General features: G+C 49.2%; 2 protein-coding genes across 2 annotated transcripts; both read left to right on the top strand.

The window, feature by feature from the left end:
- Window positions 1-6,244: 6,244 nt before the first annotated feature.
- Window positions 6,245-12,087, top strand: KPRP (keratinocyte proline rich protein; the record flags this gene model as incomplete). The annotated part of the gene is made up of 3 exons (XM_080691594.1): window positions 6,245-8,210; window positions 10,516-10,596; window positions 11,933-12,087. The coding sequence occupies 3 exons, from the start codon at window positions 6,245-6,247 to the stop codon at window positions 12,085-12,087; spliced, it is 2,202 nt and encodes a 733-aa protein (XP_080547720.1).
- A 6,478-nt stretch (window positions 12,088-18,565) lies between these two features.
- Window positions 18,566-20,043, top strand: LOC308260565 (uncharacterized protein; the record flags this gene model as incomplete). The annotated part of the gene is made up of 2 exons (XM_080691952.1): window positions 18,566-18,597; window positions 19,640-20,043. The coding sequence occupies exon 2, from the start codon at window positions 19,663-19,665 to the stop codon at window positions 20,041-20,043; it is 381 nt and encodes a 126-aa protein (XP_080548078.1). The 5' UTR covers window positions 18,566-18,597; window positions 19,640-19,662.

The following is a 20,043-nucleotide window of genomic DNA, read 5'->3' as shown; positions in this document are numbered from 1 at the left end:
TTACAAGCGTGCGCCACTGTCCCCTGCTTTAAGGATGTTCATTCTTGCAGCTCCTGAAAGGATGGAGTGGAAGAAAGAGAGAAGCTCTAAAAGCAAAGAAAATGGCGAGGAGACCATTGTGGCGATCTTGAAAGCCTGAGACACGGCAGAAACCACGGGGATGGACGTCCGGGGGAATGCTTGAGAGAATCCACGGAGCAGAGTGTGTGGGGCCGTGTGATGGAGCAAGCTGGAGGGAGAATCGAGAGTGACTTTCTGTGTAAAACTGGACCTTGGGAGGAAGGACTTTCTAGGGGGAGACAGTGTAACTGAGTTTGTTGATCCCCAAAACAAGCAATCTAAAACACAGAGACTAGGAAGCCACACTGAAGCGATCTAATAAAACAATTTAATTTGAAGACACCATCAACTAAGGAATACCCACTGGAAGAATTCTGTACCTTATTAGAGAATAAAAATGTACCACAATTAGCTAGGTGTGGTGGCACACAGCTGTAAGCTTACAACCTGGGAGGCTGAAGCAAGAGGGTCACAGGTTCGCAGCCAGCCTCAACTACTTAGCGAGACTCTGCTTCAAAATAGATAATAAAAAGAAAATCAGGAGGATCGTGGTTCGCTGATAGCCTCAGCTACTTAGTGAGGCCCTTTGTGACTCAGTGAGACGCTGTTTCAAAATAAAGAATAAAAATATAGGGCTGAGGGTGTAACTCAGAGGTAGAATGTCCCTGGGTTCCATCCCCAGTACCGAAAATAATAATAATAATTAATAATAATATAAAAGAGTTGGGAGTGTAGCTCAGAGTTAGAATGCCCTTGCGTTCATTCCCCAGGAATAACACACACACACACACACACACACACACACACACACACACACACATGCCACATTTAGCCCAGCCTTTAGAGAATCTCAGTACTAACTCTAGTTCTTTAACCAACGAGAACTTTTTAGTTCTAGAGCCTTCTACCTCAGAAAGCGAGAATTTCAGTAGTGAAGTTTTTTGCTTTTAGCCTAACAACTAGCCTCTGAGATCATGTTGTTGAAAATTCTGAGCTGGGTGTGGTGGCTCATGCCAGCAATCCCAGTACTTGGGAGACTGAGATAGGAGGATCAGAGGTTCGAGGCCAGCCTCAGCAACTTAGTGAGACCATCTGCAACGTAAGTGAGATCCTGTTTCAAAATAAAAAATAAAATAGGGCCGAGGCTGAGGCTCCAAAATAGAATGTTGACAGAGAGAGAGAGAGAGAGAGAGAGAGAGAGAGAGAGAGAGAGAATAGTCTAACAGCTTTCAGGTTCCTTCTACTCTTCTCCTCGCCTGCTAATCCTATCTTTGTTAGAAGTAGCCAGGGTCACAGCGCTGCTCTGGTCCATCAACTCACCGCACAATGAGTTACCACATGTGGACCAAGCCCAGTTCCAGGCCCATCCTTCCACTTACCCATCATCCATCCGTCAACACACTCGTGCTGTGTCAGGATTCAGCGATGCAAACAGGACTAACACAGGTGTCTTCCCTTCCAAGACTACGAATCCCATCAAAAGCTGAGTGGGAGAGCCTGGGCCCTCGGGATTCCTGAGTTCCCACTTGGGTGGGGCCGGCTGGTCTGTATCTTCAGTTTTCTCTGTTCATTGATTTCCAAAAGAATCTCTCTGTGAACAGCAGAGCCCAGGACCATCCAACTTCAGAGGCCCTTGGCCAAGGTGTGTGCCGGAGTCCTGGTCTGGGTCGAGGGTTGCCTGGGCAGCCATTAGTTTTGGGGGCCCCAGAGAGGTCTAGTTCTCTGGCTATTAGAATCTTCACCTGCAGAATGGCAGGAAAGGACCAGGTCACCTCCGGGGCTCTTGTTGCTGTGACATCCTCAAGGTCTGGGACCCTACCCAGGTCTGAAATGAGATCTGGAGACGCTGCTGGGATGAAGGTGAGACCAGGACTCTGAAGTCGCAGTGAACTGGGCAGACTTCTCCCCACGAGAGACTTTACACACTCCACGGACACGACCAGCAGGTCACAGAGCACTTTCAAGCCATCATCTGATTTTATCTTCCTGAGAACCTGGAGAACTAAGTACTATCACTTCCATTTTCAGAGAAGGCTGAGCGCCAAATGGCTAAGTACTGAGTACTTCAGACCAGCTTTCTCATATAACCCACAACAATTCTATAACTTTTTCTAGTTCTTCCTCCTCCATCTCTTTCTCTTTTCTACTCCTCCTTGTCTGTTTTCCATTTTACAAATAACAAATCTCCTGGAGGCTAAGTAACTTTCACCCCATTCGTAAGTACTAGGGCTCAAAATCTATTTAGATTTCTGCTAAATCTGCTAAGATCTCTGCTCACAAGCTTGGACTTATGTTAAATTCTTACAAAGGCTGAAAGGCGACAGAAATGAGTGAGGAAGTCCTTTAAGTGGATTATTAGTTTTTAAATTTATTTATATTTATATAATCCAGCCAATTTTATTTAATTAATTAATTTATTTTTTTGTGTGTGATACTGGGGATGGAACCCAGGGGCATTCTACCTCCAAGATACACCCTCAGCCCTATTTTTAGTCTTTATTTTGAAACAAGGTCTCACTGAGTTGCAGAGGGCCTCACTAAGTAGCTGAGTCTGTCCTTGAACCACAATCCTCCTGACTCAGCCTCCCAAATGCTAGGATTACAAGCACACACTATCAGGCCCAGCTTCGATTATTAATTTTTAACTTCACCAAAGAAAAACAAGAGTACACAAATCAATAAACACAAGGGAACTTTTTAACGTTGAATAACACTGTTGATGTAATAGACAATGATTGAGCTTTGCAGAAATGGAAAAGTACACACCCTTTCAAAAGAAGAGCAGCTGCTAATTGGATTCATGGAGAGCAGGTGTGTGTGTGTGTGTGTGTGTGTGTGTGTGTGTGTTGCTGGAGATTGGCCCAGGAACATTCTAACTCTGAGCCACACCCCAGCCTTACTTTATTTTTTATTCAGAAACAGGGCCTTGCTAAGTTGCAGAGGCTGTCCTCGAACCTGCGATCCTCCTGTCTCAGCCCCCTAAGTACGAGGATTACAGGCATGCGGCACCACGCCCAGCCAGACCTTTCGATTTCAGAAGAAAAACTGGATGGTTGCAAGCAAAATCTCTACTTATAAATATTCATGCTTTAATATAAGGCAGGAAAAACAGGAGAAGATGTCCATCTTGTCTGTAGTATCTGGGTCACAGGGGGCCAGTTTCTTGCTTCTGTTCTGCACTGTGCTGTTTGCAGGGACTGGTCCCCAGGATCGGCTGCCTGGGGCTGCCTGTGGGTACCACTCCATCACATCTGCATCGGCTGCCTGGGGCTGCCTGTGGGTACCACTCTGTCACATCTGCATTGGCTGCCTGGGGCTGCCTGTGGGTACCACTCTGTCACATCTGCATTGGCTGCCTGGGGCTGCCTGTGGGTACCACTCTGTCACGTCTGTTCATCGCCTGCCCTCAGCCATCCATTTGCTAAGCTCAGGACCAGGATGTCCACCAATCTCGCTGCGTCTGTTGTTTATGGTGTGTACTTATGCTGCATGGATACTGGACATGCTGAATATTATCATTGGCTGGATAGTTCTGTATAAAATAATTGTCTTCATCTTTGCGACAATCATGTAAAAGAAGATTTAATTGTCTCCATTTTTCCAGAAGAGTAAGCTGATGCCTGACTTGGTTATAAAAGTCACCTAGGTAACAAACCACTTTTTTTTTTTCAATATGGGGGATGGAGCCCAGGGACATTCTACCTCCACACCCCCAGGCCTACTTTTTATTTTTTATTTTGAAACAAGGTCTCACTAAGTTGCAGAGGGCCTCACCAAGTAGCTGAGGCTGTCTGCCAACCGAGATCCTTCTGTCTCAGCCTCCTAAATGCTGGGATTACAAGCCTGTGCTACTATGCCCGGCTCATAACAGGGCACATTTTGAGTAGCTAGCTCCCAAGATTGGGAGTACAAGTGTGTGCCCGGATCTCTTTACGCTATGGGGCTGGCTCTATCGTTGAGGCCATTTTAGTTGCTATAAGTCAGAAAGTAATTCCTCCTTTACCTCTGTCTCGGGAGAATCTGAGACAAGAAAGAAGGTAAAGGATAGAATCATCTTTCAGAAGGGAAAGAAAGGATCGGTCGCCGCTCCTCCTCATCCCCACCTCCCTGGGCCTTTGAGGAATGGAGAAGAAACTGACAGGGTAAAGAAGGAAGAAAACAAAACCCTGCTCCTTCTTAGTCTGGAAGTTTTGACTGTGGAGCAGGACACTCCCAGCTCTGTGGGTGACTGAGAAGACAGGCATACAGGGAGGGGACCGGTTGCCGCAATGTCACCCTGGCTGATGAGCCAGGCGCATGCCAACCAGTTGCTTCATGTCCTAAGCCAGACCCAGGGCCCTTTATATAAATACAGTGCTCTGTCCAGAAACCTTAGCCTGAATGACCGCGCGCCTGCTGAGGACGGTGAGTCCCGGAGGTGGGCCCTGGGGTTGGGGTGGGCGCGACTGACGTGCGGGGGCCATCCACACTCACAAAGGGACGCAGGTGAAGGGAGAGGCTGCCTGCAGAGGATGTTCATCAGCCTGGGGAGAACACTGGTGAAGTTTAGCAAATATCAGAAGAGTATTGTGGAGCTCATGAGAAGAGAGAGGGCTGAGAAATCTGTCTTTTTATTTGATGACCCTGGCTTAATAATCCTTGGGTACCATTTTCCTCATCAGAACCTGCTTTACCTGGAAAAGACACAGTCATCATTTATATCTTGTGGGCAGAGTCCCGTGAGGGAGGGTTATCTTCCTGGAAGGTGGACCTCTTAGAAGCACTTGGATATTCTCTACAAATGGAAAATGTAGCTTTGTCCTTCATTATAAGCATTATTTATTTATTTATTTATTTATTTATTTATTTATTTATGGTACTGGGGATGGGACCCAGGGGCATTCTACCTCCAAGCTACACCCTCAGCCCGATTTTAATCTTTTTATTTTATTTATTTACGGTACTGGGGATGGAACCCTGGTCATTCTACCTCCGAGCCGCACCCCCAGCCCTATGTTTTATTCTTTATTTTGAAACAGGGTCGCACTGAGTTGCAAAGGGCCTCACTAAGTAGCTGAGGCTGCCTGTGAACTGTGATCTTTTTGTCTGTCTCCCAATGCTGGGATGACAAGCGTGCGCCACCACCCCCCGGCTAGCATTTTTAGTGTTTGGTGTTTGCTGGATGGTCAGGTGTCAAAGTTGTCTTGCTGGCTGTCCCACGCTAAGCCGGTCCTGGGCGGCCCATACCTGGACAGGTAGATGTGGGGAGGCTCTACGTGCTACTCCAACAGTTCCCTGCTTCTGTGTCTCAGGCTTACGGCTCGGCTGTGTACATCTTCAAACATGGCTAAACATCAGTCTTATGATTAAGAATCTGGCACTTTCTAGCTTACTCCATCTTAGGTAACTCTATCCTGCCTCTCTGAAGGGCTGGGGAAAATTTATTTTGAAACAGGGCCTCGCTGAGTTGCAGAGGGCCTCACTAAGCAGCTGAGGCGCTCCTCCTGTCTCAGCCTCCCAAACGCTGGGATTGCAAGCGTGTGCCGCCACGCAGGGCTGTGGCCTTGTTTTATATATATTGCGTGTGTATATTTTTGTACATTTCCACGAGGGTCTGTTTAAATAAATTCACCTAGATTTTTTTTTTTTTTACTAGAGAGACAGAAATGCTCAAGGCTGGGTATGAATTTCCCAATAATTGTGGGGACCCCTTACTCCCGGATGGAGGCTTTGAGGTCACGTGAATGTAGGCAGTGCCTAAGTACTTGTTCGGTGTGTTCATGTTTGAATATGTTAATATGCGCGTGGGAGGAAATCCAAACAGCCATGGGTGTAGAGTCCTCGTTTAGGGATGCAGCTTGGGTAGCAAGGTAAACACCTTCAGCCTCCAGGGCTGTCGACACTGCGGGCCTTGAGGAAGTGTGCAGAATCCTCTAGTTATCAGCGCCCTCTGGTGGTGAGTAGTGGTATGTTCGCCTTCCAGGGGGGAATTCTGGACACCTTTAACCATTCTGGGGCGGGTCTCTTGGACGATGGTGATTAATCCTGGATCCAGCTAAGTCAATAAGGATTCTTGGGTAAAGGTCGAGGGTAGAGGAAGAAATCTGAGTGCAAGACACGTGGTGTCTCTTGGCCCCTCCTCCCCGATGCTCGCACACCTGACGCTGCTATCTCTTCCTTCAGGTCCCCCACTTGCATCAGGACCATGTGCGACCAGCAAATTCAGTGTTGCGTGCCCATGCCCCAGTGCTGCGTCAAGGGATCCCTCGGCCCCTCCCAGATCCCCTATGCCAATGGCCAGGTGGTGGTCCAAGCCCCCTGTGAGGTGCAGGTGTTGGAATGTCCCTCGGTGTGTCCGGTTCAAGTTTCCCAGGCTCCCTGCCAATCTAAGACCACCCAGGTGAAGGGCCAAGCTGCCTCCCAATCGAAGACCACCAAGGGGTCGAAGACCAGCAAGGGGAAGTGCCAGGTTCCCTGCCAGACGCAAGCCTCCTGCGTTCCATGCCAGGCCCCGTGCCAGCCTGAGGTTACCTACGTGCAGTACCAAGTCCCGTGCCCTGGCCCTGTTCAGTACGTAGAATGCGCTCCGGTCTGTTACACCGAAACGAGTTATGTGGAATACCCAGTCCAGACCTACCTGCCGGCTCCAGCCCCTAGGCCCGCCCCTATTTATGTGCAATCTCGCCCGGGGGGCCAGGCTCTGGGGGGCTTCTCCAGCCAGTGCCAATACCAGGGCTCCTACGGCAGCTACCCCCAGCAGCGACAGCCCGGCGCATCCTACAGCAGCTTCGCCCCCCAGCGTCAGACCCAGGCATCTTACAATGGCTCCGCCTCCCAATTCCAGTCCGGTGCATCCTACAGCAGCTGCGCCCCCCAGCGACAGTCGCAGGCTCCGTTTAGCTCGTGTGCGCCCCAGTGCCAAACCCAGGGCTCCTACGGGGGCTTCTCCGGGCAGCGTCGGTCCCAGAGCGCGGGCAGATGCCTCCCTTCGCGGGGGCTGCAACCCCCATACCGCAGCTGCTCCCCACCTCGGCGCTCCCAGCCCTACTACGGCAGCAGCTGCTCCCCACCTCGGCGATCTCAGCCCTACTACGGCGGCAGCTGCTCCCCACCTCGGCGATCTCAGCCCTACTACAGCGGCAGCTGCTCCCCACCTCGGCGATCTCAGCCCTACTACGGCGGCAGCTGCTCCCCACCTCGACGATCTCAGCCCTACTACGGCGGCAGCTGCTCCCCACCTCGACGATCTCAGCCCTACTATGGCAGCAGCTTCCAGCCACCGTCCAGATGCGATTCGGGTTCCTACAACTACTGCACCCCACCCCGCCGCTCTGAACCCATCTACGGCAGCCACTGCTCGCGGGGGCGCACCTCAGCTTGCTCCCCCAGAACCGGACCCAAGTGCCGAATTGAGATCTCCTCCCCCTGCTGCCCCAGGCAGGTCCCCCCACAGAGGTGCCCGGTCCAGATCCCTCCCATCAGGGGCCGCTCCCGGAGCTGCGCCCCACAGCCCTCCTGGGGGGGCTCCTGCCCGGAGCTGAGGCCCCCGCGCCCACTCCCCAGGTCCTGTTCGCCACCACTGCGTTTCGATCCGTGCCCAGAGCCACCCAGGCAGCGCCGCCCCCTCCCCGCTCCGCGCCCCCGTCCGCGCCCAGAGCCCTGCTCCATCGCGGAACCCCGCCCGTGCCCCCCGATGCGCCGGTTTTCCGAGCCTTGTTTAGCTCCGGAGCCATATCCAGCACCCTGTCCAGCTCCGCGCCCAGCGCCGCGTCTGGCTTCAAGACCTCGCCCAGTGCAGTGTGAGAACCCAGGGCCACACCCGTACCCGCAGCCCTGCGAGCGCCCCGAGCTCTGTGCACGTCCGGAGCCCATTCCCCTGCCCGCGCCCTGCCCCAGCCCGGAGCCGCGCGGGCAGCCTGGCCGCTGCCCCAGCCCCTGCTTCCGCCCCAACCCAGCCCCTTACTCACAAGACCTGGGCTGTCACGAATCCAATCCGTGCCACCTGGACACCGAGTGCCCCAGCTACCAGTTCGCTGGCACCCAAGGCCCAGAGGGCGGCGCTGGCTGCGGATCCGGTGGTGGGTTCCCGGAACCACATAGTCTAGGAGGCTGTGAAGACCAAGGAAACATCTATGCTAGCGTGAAAGGCGGGGCTTATGCTGGAGCCAAGGGTGCCTATTTTTAAAAGGAAATCGGGCTGAAGCACTCCTGCCCCTCCTGCTGGGAAAAAAATCCTGCTCTTCCTCTCACAGTAACCACGGTTTCTGATATGTTCTTTGCATCTCTCCAAAGACATTTAGAGGCCCCGTGCTTTAAAGCCGGTGTCCAAGCCCCTTGGCACATCAGCTCAGCTGTAGAAACTTGGCACATCATCTCAGGTTGCACACCCCAGGAGTGGCAGACATCCCTCCCGCAGCGCATCCCATGGCTTCCCCAAAGGCAGCTTCAATCACGGTGCTCGGGACATCCCTTTCTGTCTTTGCTTCCAAGATGCTGGTTTACTCCTTCTCCCTCTGAGGGACCATTTCTCTTCTATTCCTTGGCATCCGGACACTCACCACCTCTGGGTGCCTCTTCTTGGAATCTTCTCTGCCTGTCCCCATAAGAGTCACAGGAGACTGTGCCAACAACTTCCCAGAATCCATTGCTTCTGCCACCCTATCATCTGGCAACAGCTTCTGGTGGCTTGGATGGTTTTCCTTTTCAGGTGTGCCTAATAGGCTGCAAACGCCCATCCAGGTGGAGTCAGAATCTCCCTAAATGTCTGTGTCTACCTTGGGGCAGGAAACCATTCCCCGGGCTTGTGGGTGGGCTGCATGTGCTAGATTCTGTCCTGATGGGCGGCTGCAGAAAATGGGGCAAGAGGAGGCCACGGGATAATAAAGACCATGCCAGCACACAGCCTGAGTCTGAGTCTTGAGTGTTGTGTTTAATTCCTTCCTGACCTACAGAGATTTTTTTTTTAGTTGTGATACAAGTAACATAATATTGATCATGGTAACCATTTTCAAGTGTGTGATTCAGTGGAATTAAGTACCCATTAAATAATAACTTCTTATCCTGCACTTCCCTCTGCCCCACCAACTCTACTTTCTTTACTTTTCTTCCCTTTCTTTCTTTCTTTATACTGGGGATGGAACCCAGGGACAGTCTACCTCCAAGCTACACCCCAAGCCCTATTTTTTAGTCTTTATTTATTTATTTTATTTATTTATTTTTATTTTTATTTATTTATTTTTTGTGGTACTGGAGTTCCTGGAAACCCTTCTACCTCCGGGCTACACTCCCAGACACCTATTTTTAAAATATTTTATTAGTGAATTCCTCCACAACTTAGTGAGACCCTGTTTCAAAATAAAGGATAAAGCCGGGCGTGGTGCCACACACTTGTAATTCCCGAGCTTGGGAGGCAGAGACAGGAAAATCACGCAGGCTCGAAGCCAGCCTCGCTGGCTTAAGAGACCCTGTTTCCAAATAAAGAATAAAAAAATAAGGCAGGAAGGGTAGCTCGGATGTTGAATGTCCCCGGGTTCCATCCCCAGACCTGCAAAATAAAAATAAAATAAAAAATCCTTTCTTTCTTTGTTTGTTTCTATTTATTTTGCAGTACTAGGGGTGGAACCCAGGGGCATTCTACCTATGAGCTACACCCCCAGCCCTATTGTTTTTATTCTTTTTATTTTGAAACAGGGTCTCCCTGAGTTGCAAAGGGCTTCACTAAGTGGCTGAGTCTATCCTTGAACTGTGATCCTCCTGTCTCAGCCTCCCAAATGCTGGGATTACAAGCGGGCGCCACCATGCCGGGCTAAATATACTCTTATTGGTGCATTATAATCATCTGTCATAGAAGGCCGGGCATGGTGGCGCACGCTTGTAATCCCCGCGCTTGGGAGGCAGAGACAGGAGGATCGCGCAGGTTGGAAGCCAGCCGCGCGTGCTGGTTTAGGAGACCCTGTTTCCAAATAAAAATGTAAAAATAGGTCTGGGAGTGTAGCCCGGAGGTATATATATACATACATCATAGAGAGGTTTGTGCACACAGCATTTGGTGTATTTCCTCCTGCATCCCTTCCACTCCCTCCAGCTCCCTTCCCAAACATTATTAGTGAGATTGATGGTGATATCTGCCTCCAAATCCCTCTCCTGGATATACCAATGGAACAGGGGTGGTCACCCTTACCTTCCAAGCTAGGAGTAAAGGGCTCCCGGCCTGGGCGTGGCAGGCTGTCCAGCCCTAGGGCCAGAGTCAGAGCAGTGTCACTCTGAAATGGAGATGGAATCACCTGGGAGCTCCCTGGGGATTCACTCTTCTTTTTTTTCCGGAACTAAATTATCTTTTTTGTTCTGAGGTTATAGGAAAGGAGGGATGCCAGCTGGACCCTGCAGTCCTCAGTGGCTCCCTTCCTCGCCCCTCGCCAGGCAGGGTGAAGTAGGAGCTGGAGGACTGGCAGGGATGGCTTCCTCTTGCTCCTGCAGGGGACGCTGGAGGACGCACACCCTGGAGGCAGGTCTTCCTCATGGCGGGTGCTGCCCTGAAGCCCCAGTGGTCTGCAGAGGGTGGGAGCCTGGGTTCCGGGAGGTCTGGTCCAGTGCCCCTTCCTCAGAGGCCACAACCCCACTCGACCTCACAGCTACAGGACCAGAGTCAGGAAGCACAGTCCTGGCTCGGGTGTGTCCCAGGTGTTGGTGGTAGAGAGCCTGGAGACCACCTAGCAAAATCTGGCATGCTATAAAGGAAAACGGAGGCTCTTGTGTGAAATCCGCTCGCCATGCATTTACTGACAAAGACTTATTGCTTACCTGCGGAGAGGACCTGGTGGAAGGGACAGACATAACCCTTGTTCATCCTCAGCGTACACTGGTTCCCAAAGGCTACTACTACCTGGACCAGCAGCATCAATATTACCCAGGACCTCATTGGACAGGCCGATGCATCTCGCCAAACCTACTGCAACAGAGATTCTGGGCAAGCTGTCTCCTAACCAGACCTCTGGCAGTTTCTGATGTCCAGCAGCATTTGGTCACTACTGGTTTAGTGAAATGCCTTATGCAGATAGGATCTGAGTCTATAAATAGGTCTTTATAGTGTATGTATGTCTATACATATGGTATATGTATACATGTGCACATATGTATGTATGTATGCATACACACACACACACACTGTATTTATGTAGTATATATTTGTGGGTGTATTAAACGCAGGTGTGTATCTACCTATCTTTCTACACACATGTCTGTCTTTCTGCTTCTCTTCTAATTTCCACAACAACCGACTAGGTAAGCATTATTATCTATTATCTAGGTTTTCCCAAACATTAAGAGGAAGAAATTCCACATGCCAGTTTGTTCTACAGACTGACATAGCCTTGGATGCAGAAGAAAATAGGAGTGTGATGTGTCAGAGAAGAATTCAGCCATTGAAATGAGATGGTAGACAATGCAAGCAGTCAGATGACCGGTGGTGCATATAAGGACATTTAGTTGATGTATAGAAGAATAGCTAGGTGGTGAGCTGGACCCGGTTCCTGACTTAGCCGGACATCCCAGAAGAGCCACCTGCTTGTGTCTGAGACTAGTCAGAAAGACAGGGTGATGCTTGATGACCATGAGCTCCCAATATCAGGAAATACCCAGCTCATTCCTCTAGAAGATGTGATTTCCTGATCTGAACGGCAAATCTAGAAGTATCTAGAGGACGAAGAATAACCCAGGCTGTGCCAAACCCACAGGTCACGCTCCTCACCACGTCTTGCCAGGAACCCTAAGCTGGGTCAATATCTCCCCTCTGTTCTTTAGTCTTCTACCCATCAGGGTGCAAAACATTTACCACCGTGTATCACACATCTATTCACTTGACACGTTTATTTATTGGGGCTCTGCTGCTTTCCAGGAACCGTGATTGAGGCCGGGGATGCAACAGTGAGCCAGACAGACTATGGATATGGGGAGAACTTCAACGCAGGAGACACCGATGGCAGAGGAGATAGACAGCTACCAATCAGACACCCGCGAGAGGAGCGGGACTTGCTCTCCACCCTGCTCTAATGAACTTGTTTAGTTTGTTTGTTTTCTTATCTCTTCCTTGGAGAAGAACTTGCAAAGAAAAGTAACCTTCATGTCAGGTGACCTCTGAGTTAGGAGAGCACGTTGGAGTGTGAACTTCTGATTCAACCTGAGTTAGGATCATGCGGTTGATGTGATAAAATAAAATGTGATTAAGTTCAATGTGAAGTTCTGGATTTAAAGTACAGGCCGAGGCCGGGCGTGGTGGCGCACGCTTGTAATCCCCGCGCTTGGGAGGCTGAGACAGGAGAATGGCACGGGTTCAAAGGCGGCCTCAGCTACTTAGTGAGGCTCTCGGCAACTTAGTGAGACCCTGTTTCCAAATAAAATAGAGAATAGGTCTGGGAGTGTTGCACAGAGGTAGAAAGCCTCTGGGTTCCATACCCAGCACCACAATAAATAAGAAAGAAAGAAAGAAAGAAAGAAAGAAAGAAAGAAAGAAAGAAAGAAAGAAAGAAAGAACAGGCCAGCTGAGCTTGTAGAAGATGAGTAGGTGGAGTGACAGCTGCGTGTCTGATTGATTGAAATCTTAGTAAGGGCCGTAAATGAGACCGCCTGTGTCAACCGAGGATGGCTCTCAGTAGCGATGCCTGATGGCACTGTTCTTCTCGGTCCAGATGGTGAACAGCTGGGTACTGTGTCGACTGTACCATACTGTGTTGGACTCTGGTCAGATGTAGTGAGGCTGAGGGATGACACAGTGTCCCAGCTACCACCTGAGGTCAGAAATCTTTCCTCACACTTTCAACAGCTTGAAAAAGTGTTAATCACTAATTTTACTGATGTTGAAGGAAAAAAAAAATCTCAACTTTGGTGGCACATTTACAACTGGATGGTCCTGGAATCCAAGCCAAGGCTTATCTTGCTCCCCAGATCAGTCTTTCTCCATAGAAGGAAGAGTAATAATTAGGTTTTGACCAGAGTAACATGTTTCTCTCTTCGATATTTGAAGTGCTGTCATTCAGAAAAAAGAACCAGCGTTTCAGACACAGAAGAACTTCAAGGCAATAAAGGTGAACCATGAAGATTGGGGTTATGGCTAAAAACAAGAGACAGGAAGAACTGCAGTGAACCAGTGAATCTGCTTAACCACTCATGCAAAAATGATGTATGCAAATATTCTTTAAGTTGTTATTTTTTTAATTTTTAAAAATGTTTTATTGGTGCATTGTAGTCATACATCTTAATGGAGTACAAGATGGTGGAGGCTTACATGCACACATCACCCAATTAGCCCTTCCCCGGTTCCCGTCCCATTCCCTCCCCCTCCCCCTTTCTCATGTTTGGCTTAGTGGCTGACACGGATATGTTTCTTAAAGTACATCACATGCATTAGAGAATTTCCCTCTTCCCCCTCCCATCCCCTCAGTTAGGTCGCCTTATTTGCTCATCTGTACAATCTCCTTCTTCGTCTAGAGTTCCTCCTATGACTCTTTTTCTCCCTAGTTTCTGCATATTAGTGAGAACATCTTATTTCTTATTTTTTGTGCCTAACCAATCTCACTTAGCATAATGTTCTCCAGTTCCATCCATTTCTCTGCAAATGACATGACTGTGTTTTTCTTTATGCTACTGGATGCTCTGGATGCTTGGAATAGATCAGCATATAAGACAAAGGAGTTTGCCCAGGCGTGGTGAGTCACACTTGGAATCCCAGTATGGGGAGGCTGGGACAGGAGGAGCGTGTGTTTGTGGTCAGCTCCAGCAACTTAAGCAAGGGCCTCTACAACTTAGTGAACCCCTGTTTCAAAATTTAAAAAAATAAATAAAATGGGGCTGCAGGTGTAGCTCAGAGGTAGAATGCCCCTGGGTTCAATCTTCCAGTGCCACAAAACAGAAATGAAACCACCACCAACAACAAAGGTATTTAAATTATAGCAGAAGAAAATAAACAGTGGGTATATTTTTAAAAATTATATAACATTAAAATACAGAGCTAGGCATGGTGGTGCACACCTGCAATCCTGGTATTTGGGAGACTGCAATCCCAGTATTTGGGAGAGTCGCAGGTTCAAAGACAGCCTCAGCCGGGCGTGGTGGCGCAGGCTTGTAATCCCCGCGCTTGGGAGGCAGAGACAGGAGGATCGCGCAGGTTCGAAGCCAGCCACGCGCGCTGGCTTAGGAGACCCTGTTTCCAAATAAAAATGTAAAAATAGGTCTGGGAGTGTAGCCCCGAGGCAGAAGGGCTTCCAGGAACCCCAGTACCACCAAAAAAAAAAAAAAAAGACAGCCTCAGCAATTTAGTGAGAGTCTCTACAACCTAGTGAGACCCTGTTTCAAATCAAAACAATTTAATAAAGGGCTCTGGGGTATATCTCAGAGGTAGAATACCCCTGGGTTTGATACTCAATAATAATAAATAAATAAACAGGTAAACAAACAAACTGCACCAGGATGACGTGGGTGAGGAGCCCAGATATTATAGAAAGGGGAGGGAGACTGAGCTCAGGGTGTGGGATAAAGGGGTCTGCGGGGCGTGGGACCCGAGAACCAAGGAGAACGTCATGGTGGAGCACCGAGAGACAGAGTTGGAGCCCAGCCCCTCGCTAGCAGAGGTCCTGGCCTAGGCAATGTTCCTCTTCTATATTATGTGCCTGATATATGTGGCTCCATCCAGGTCATATGGGAGATTAAATAAATTATCAAGCTATTTTGTTCTAGTTTGCTTGTGTGTGTATTGACCCTGGGCATTAAACTCACTGGCATTCCTACACCCAAGATATATCCTCAGTCCTTTTTATTTTTTATTTGGAAACAAGGTCTCACTAAGTCGAAGCTCTTGCTAAGTTGCTGAGGCTGTCCTCGAAGCCGAGATCCTCTTGTCTCAGCCTCCTGTATACGGGGATTAAAGGCGTGTGCCACATGCCAGCTCAGAAATGCTTTGTATATTATGGAACATGAAATAAACTCCAAATATATTTGCTTTGGGCAGTGAATTATTCACACACACACACACCCCTCTTACACACACACAGAGGAGAATTGAGGAGAGAGGAAGATGATTGGCTGGGGGAACTGTCATCTGATAAGGAGTGTGGCCATAGAGGCAAGTCAAGTAGAAGCCTGATAAACAGAAGAGGCTCGCACTTCAGACTGTACAGGGCAAGGCAGGGGGTGCTTGGATGAGGAGGGATTGATGGTGTGATGGATGGGACAAGGGATAGCGGAAGACAAGGAAAGAAGGCGGAGCTGCAGGTAGAAAATGGCTTAGACAAGTACCCAGTCAGGAAGCCATAAAAGATCTGAGGGACTGGAATTCGGATACCATGGTGAAGGCCTGGTTAAAAGACACTGAGGCCAGCGGCTGTCACAAACAGTCATTGGACATTGGTGCCACTCAGCTGGCCATCAGCATGGTTCCTGGGATGAGCCAGAGGGAGAGGAAATGCCAGAGAGAGGAGGCTTCACAGTGATCTGAAATGCTATCTAGGCTTGAATCAGGATGGATCCTTAGTCATCAAAGGGTGTCCTGGCTTGATCTGGTCCCCGTAGAGCCTAGAGTGAGCGATTGATGAGCTGGTCGGTCATTCCCACCGCAGCTCGCTGGCATTCTTCAAGAGTTTGTTTCATTAGATCAGAAATCCAGGAGCTGAGCCGGGCATGGCGGTGCCCGCCTGTAAAATCCCAGCACTTAGGAAGCTGAGACAGGAGGATCATAGATTCAAAGCCAACCCCAACACCATAGCGAGGCCCTCAGCAACTTGGTGAGACCCTGTTTCCAAATAAAAAAATAAAATAAAATAGGACGGCTGGTCATGGTGGCGCACGCTTGTAATCCCCACGCTTGGGAGGTGGAGACAGGAGGATCGCGCAGGTTCGAAGCCAGCTGCATGCGCTGGCTTAGGAGACTCTGTTTACAAATAAAAATGTAAAAATAGGTCTGGGAGTGTAGCCTGGAGGTAGAAGGGCTTCCAGGAACCCCAGTACTACCCAAAAAATAATAATAATAATAAATAAAAATAAAAATAATAAAATAGGACTAGGGTGTAGCTTAGAGGTAGAATACCTCGGCTCCCTCCTCAGTACCAAAAAAATAAACAAACAAACAAATAAATCCAAGAACAATTTTATGTGTGTGGAGTCTAATTCTCCTTAATCTTCCTACAAGGAAGCAGGTTTTCTCAGCCTCAGCTCTACTGATATTCGAAATCAGATCATCCTCTGCTGTAGGATGGCTGTCCTCCTCATTGTTGGGTACCAGATGATAGCTGATTTAATGACCGGACGTGTCTCCAAGTTGTCGAATGCCCTCTTTTGGGGTGATGGTCACAGGAAGAGTGCAGTATCAATTCCCTGTCCCCACCATCGAGAGCTACTGAGGCAGAGGAAGGAAGCCCAGGCTGTACCCTCAGTGCACTCCCGATCCAGCAGGGAGTCGTGGTGGGGCAGGGGCACACACAAACACGTGCCAGCAATCACAGCTCAAGGGTCTACGGAAGGTTCTTCCTCCCCAGCAGAGCAGTAGGCTGATCGTGGAAGGGTGGATTGTCTCGGCTGTTGCAGCTGTCATGAGCCAACCATCGCGTCTATGGTCATTATCTGGCAAACTTGTCCCAGAGCTCAGAGCATGCTCCTGCTTGGTCTTCTAGAGGATGCCAATATTGCCCCGAAAAAGGTATACAAAGGAATTTCAACTGTCTTGAAAAGTTGTAACACAGGGGATTTTTATGCAAAGTGTAGGGATTGGAATAGATGGCTGGTTAGTAGGGTTAATAGATAAAAGGAGTAAGAGAAAAAAAAAGGGCAAGGGCCTGGGGGGAGCCTTTACTAAGCATATCCACGATCTGGTCTTCCAGGTCCCCTATGGGTACCATGGAAAAACTGAGAATAATTAAAGAAAATGTACCATATATGCATGTATTAAAAATTACACCAAAACCAGGCATGGTGGCACACTTTTGTAATCCCAGCATTCAGGAGGCTGCGATGGGAGGATTGTGGTTCGCGGACAGCCTCAGCTACTTAGTGAGGCCCTCTGCAACTCAGTGAGACCCTGTTTCAAAATAAAGAATTAAAAAAAATAGGACTAGGGATGTAGCTTGGAGGTAGAATGCCCCTGGGTTCTATCTCCAGTAACACACACACACACACACACACACACACACACACACACACACACCATTGGTGGATTTCATTTTGAGCATATTTATTTTTTCCACACATTATGAGTCTCATTTTTATAAATATGTTTTAATTTTTAGCATGGGAAACTGAGAAACTAAACACAGAAAATTTACACTGCAATATTACAAATATTTCACATTGGATATTGAATATGCCTGTTCAGAGCTCCCAGCTCCAGCGCTGCAGGCCACATGGCTCAGAGCCGCCTCCGCCATGGTCTCCTCATGCTAAGATTTAAGACAAAAGGCTTCTCATTAACTCTCTTTTCCTATATCTATTCTAGATCTACTTTCACAAAGTCATTGAGGTATATAGGAGAGAAAAGAGTTGTTATTTAACATGATCCACCTCGCTTAAAAGACATCCACAGCTTTAAAAACTCCCAAGGTACACTCCCAAGGCCGTGTCTTCCCCTATCTACCTGTCTTTCAGTCCATCCATCCATCCATCCATCCATCCATCCATCCATCATCCATCCATTCACATTCTCTCTGCTACTTCCCTTAATTTGTTAACCATGCAAAAAAAAAAAGATATTTATATTGGTTTCTCCATTTAAACTCTCAGAAAGCTGAAATTCAAGGGAATTTAACACTTTGCCCACCCTCTCTAAGGTCTCTTGAGCAATATGCACCATGTGCACACACACACACACACACACACACACACACACACACACACACGGGAAGCACAATTCAAACATGTGAATTTTTTTTTTTTTTTTGTGGTACTGGGGTTCCTGGAAGCCCTTCTACCTCCAGGCTACACTCCCAGACCTATTTTTACATTTTTTAAATTTGGAAACAGGGTCTCCTAAGCCAGCGCTCGCGGCTGGCTTGGAACCTGCGGGATCCCCCTGTCTCTGCCTCCCAAGTGCGGGGATTACAAGCGTGCGCCACCACGCCCGGCTTAAACATGTGAATTTCTTTACACCAAGCCATCAAGAACCAAAGGTCTGATGGGACTTTACTATCATTACTTGGGAGAGAAGGAAAAGGAGAGCTGGGCTCCCAGGATCTAGACGTATGAAGACACGACTGGAAGGAGAGCCATCTTTCATAGAAAATAAAACAACAGAGGACTCCAAAAACGGTGCCACACACTGCCGCCCACCCAGGCCTCAGGTCCAGCGAGCCCTGCCCTGGCGGGGAGCAGCGGCCCCGGCACGTGGAGGCGCAGGTGAGGAGCATCAGTCACGACCCGTCACAGGACCAGGCAGGTGTCACGGGGCGGGGCCTGCCTGCCCGGGCCCTGTCTCACGGGCTGGGGCAGAGCCCGAGGTTGGGATAAAAGGGCTCAGGACCACAACACCTCCATCCACTCACCTCCCGAGGTGCCCACGACGGACTCTGCACTGCCTGTGACCTGGTAAGTGTTTGCTGGGATCAGGAGCAGGGCCTTCCCTGGAGGGATGCTCAGGCCAGAGAAAGATGCTGAGGCCGCCATGGGCAAGAAGCGAGGTGGGGATTGTGAATCCAGAGGGTGAGGCAAGGGCACACGGTGGACCCAGAGCCACTGGGGAGGTTTGAAGGGACATATGCAACAGTTTCAGAGAATCCAAGAGAAATGCTTTTGCTATTATTTTTTGTTATTTTTGGTGCTGCTGGGGATTGAACCCAAGTGCATTCTACCTCTGAACCACACAAACCAGCCATATTTTTGATTTTTGATTTTAAAACAGGGTGTCACTAAGTTGCTGGCAGCCTCACTAAATTTTTGAGGCTGACTTTGAACCTACCGTTCTTCTCTCTCGGCCTCCTGAGTACCAGGATTGCCATGACCGGCTGCTTTTCCTTTAAAAGTCTTTTAACTCTAAAGCAGTCCTTACACTGGACAGTTTCACGGTTCTTGGTCATTTGGTGGAGTGAATATTGAATTGGCACCAATTTATTTTCGTGTCTTTTCTCTTATACTTAGGAGATTTTAAAAATCAGCCACTTGTTTTGATGTATCCAGAGATTATACTGCTTGATAACATCCCAAATAAGATTTGAAATCAGACTGTAAAAGAACGCGTTTAGCTGGGTGTGGTGGTCCATGCTGTAATCCCAGTACTCGGGAGAGCGAGACAGGAGGATCTTAAGATTAAGTCAGCCTCAGCAATTTAGTGAGAGACTTAGCAATTTAGTGAGAGTTTGTCTCGCAATAAGAAAAATAGGATTGGTGGTGTAGCTCGGAAGTAGAAAAGAAAGGAAAGAGAGAAATAAAAGAAAAGAAAAGAAAGAAAGAAAGGAAGGAAGGAAGGAAGGAAGAAAAAGAAAATAGAAAGCTTGATTAGTTAACTAAAAATATAAGATGGTTTTCCTGTGAATGATGACAATACTTTCAATATTGGAAATGAAGTTAAAAGAATAAGGCTGGGCGGGGCGGCCTCTGCATCCTGGGTCTGACTTTGTGTGACTCTCCCCAGCTCCTGAACGACTGCCCGCCGCCATGTCCTGCCAGCAGAGCCAGCAGCAGTGCCAGCCCCCTCCCAAGTGCACCCCCAAGTGTCCCCCCAAGTGCCCCGCCCCCAAGTGTCCCCCCAAGTGTCCCCCGGTCTCCTCCTGCTGCGGCTCCAGCTCCGGGGGCTGCTGCAGCTCTGGGGGTGGAGGTGGCGGCTGCTGCCTGAGCCACCACCGGCCCCGCAGGTCCCTTCGCCGCAGACACCAGAGCTCGGGCTGCTGCAGCAGTGGTGGTGGCGGTGGCTGCTGTGGGAGCAGCGGTGGCGGTGGCGGATGCTGCGGCAGCAGCGGAGGAAGCAGCGGCTGCTGTGGCAGCAGCGGTGGCGGCAGCAGCTGTGGTGGGGGCCAGCAGTCTGGGGGCTGCTGTTGA

The sequence above is a fragment of the Muscardinus avellanarius genome (assembly GCF_963383645.1).
Source record: "Muscardinus avellanarius genome assembly, chromosome: 3".
Taxonomy (NCBI): Eukaryota; Metazoa; Chordata; class Mammalia; order Rodentia; family Gliridae; genus Muscardinus; species Muscardinus avellanarius.
The sequence above is the reverse complement of the archived record's forward strand: the minus strand, read 5'-3'. Positions and strand labels throughout refer to the sequence as shown.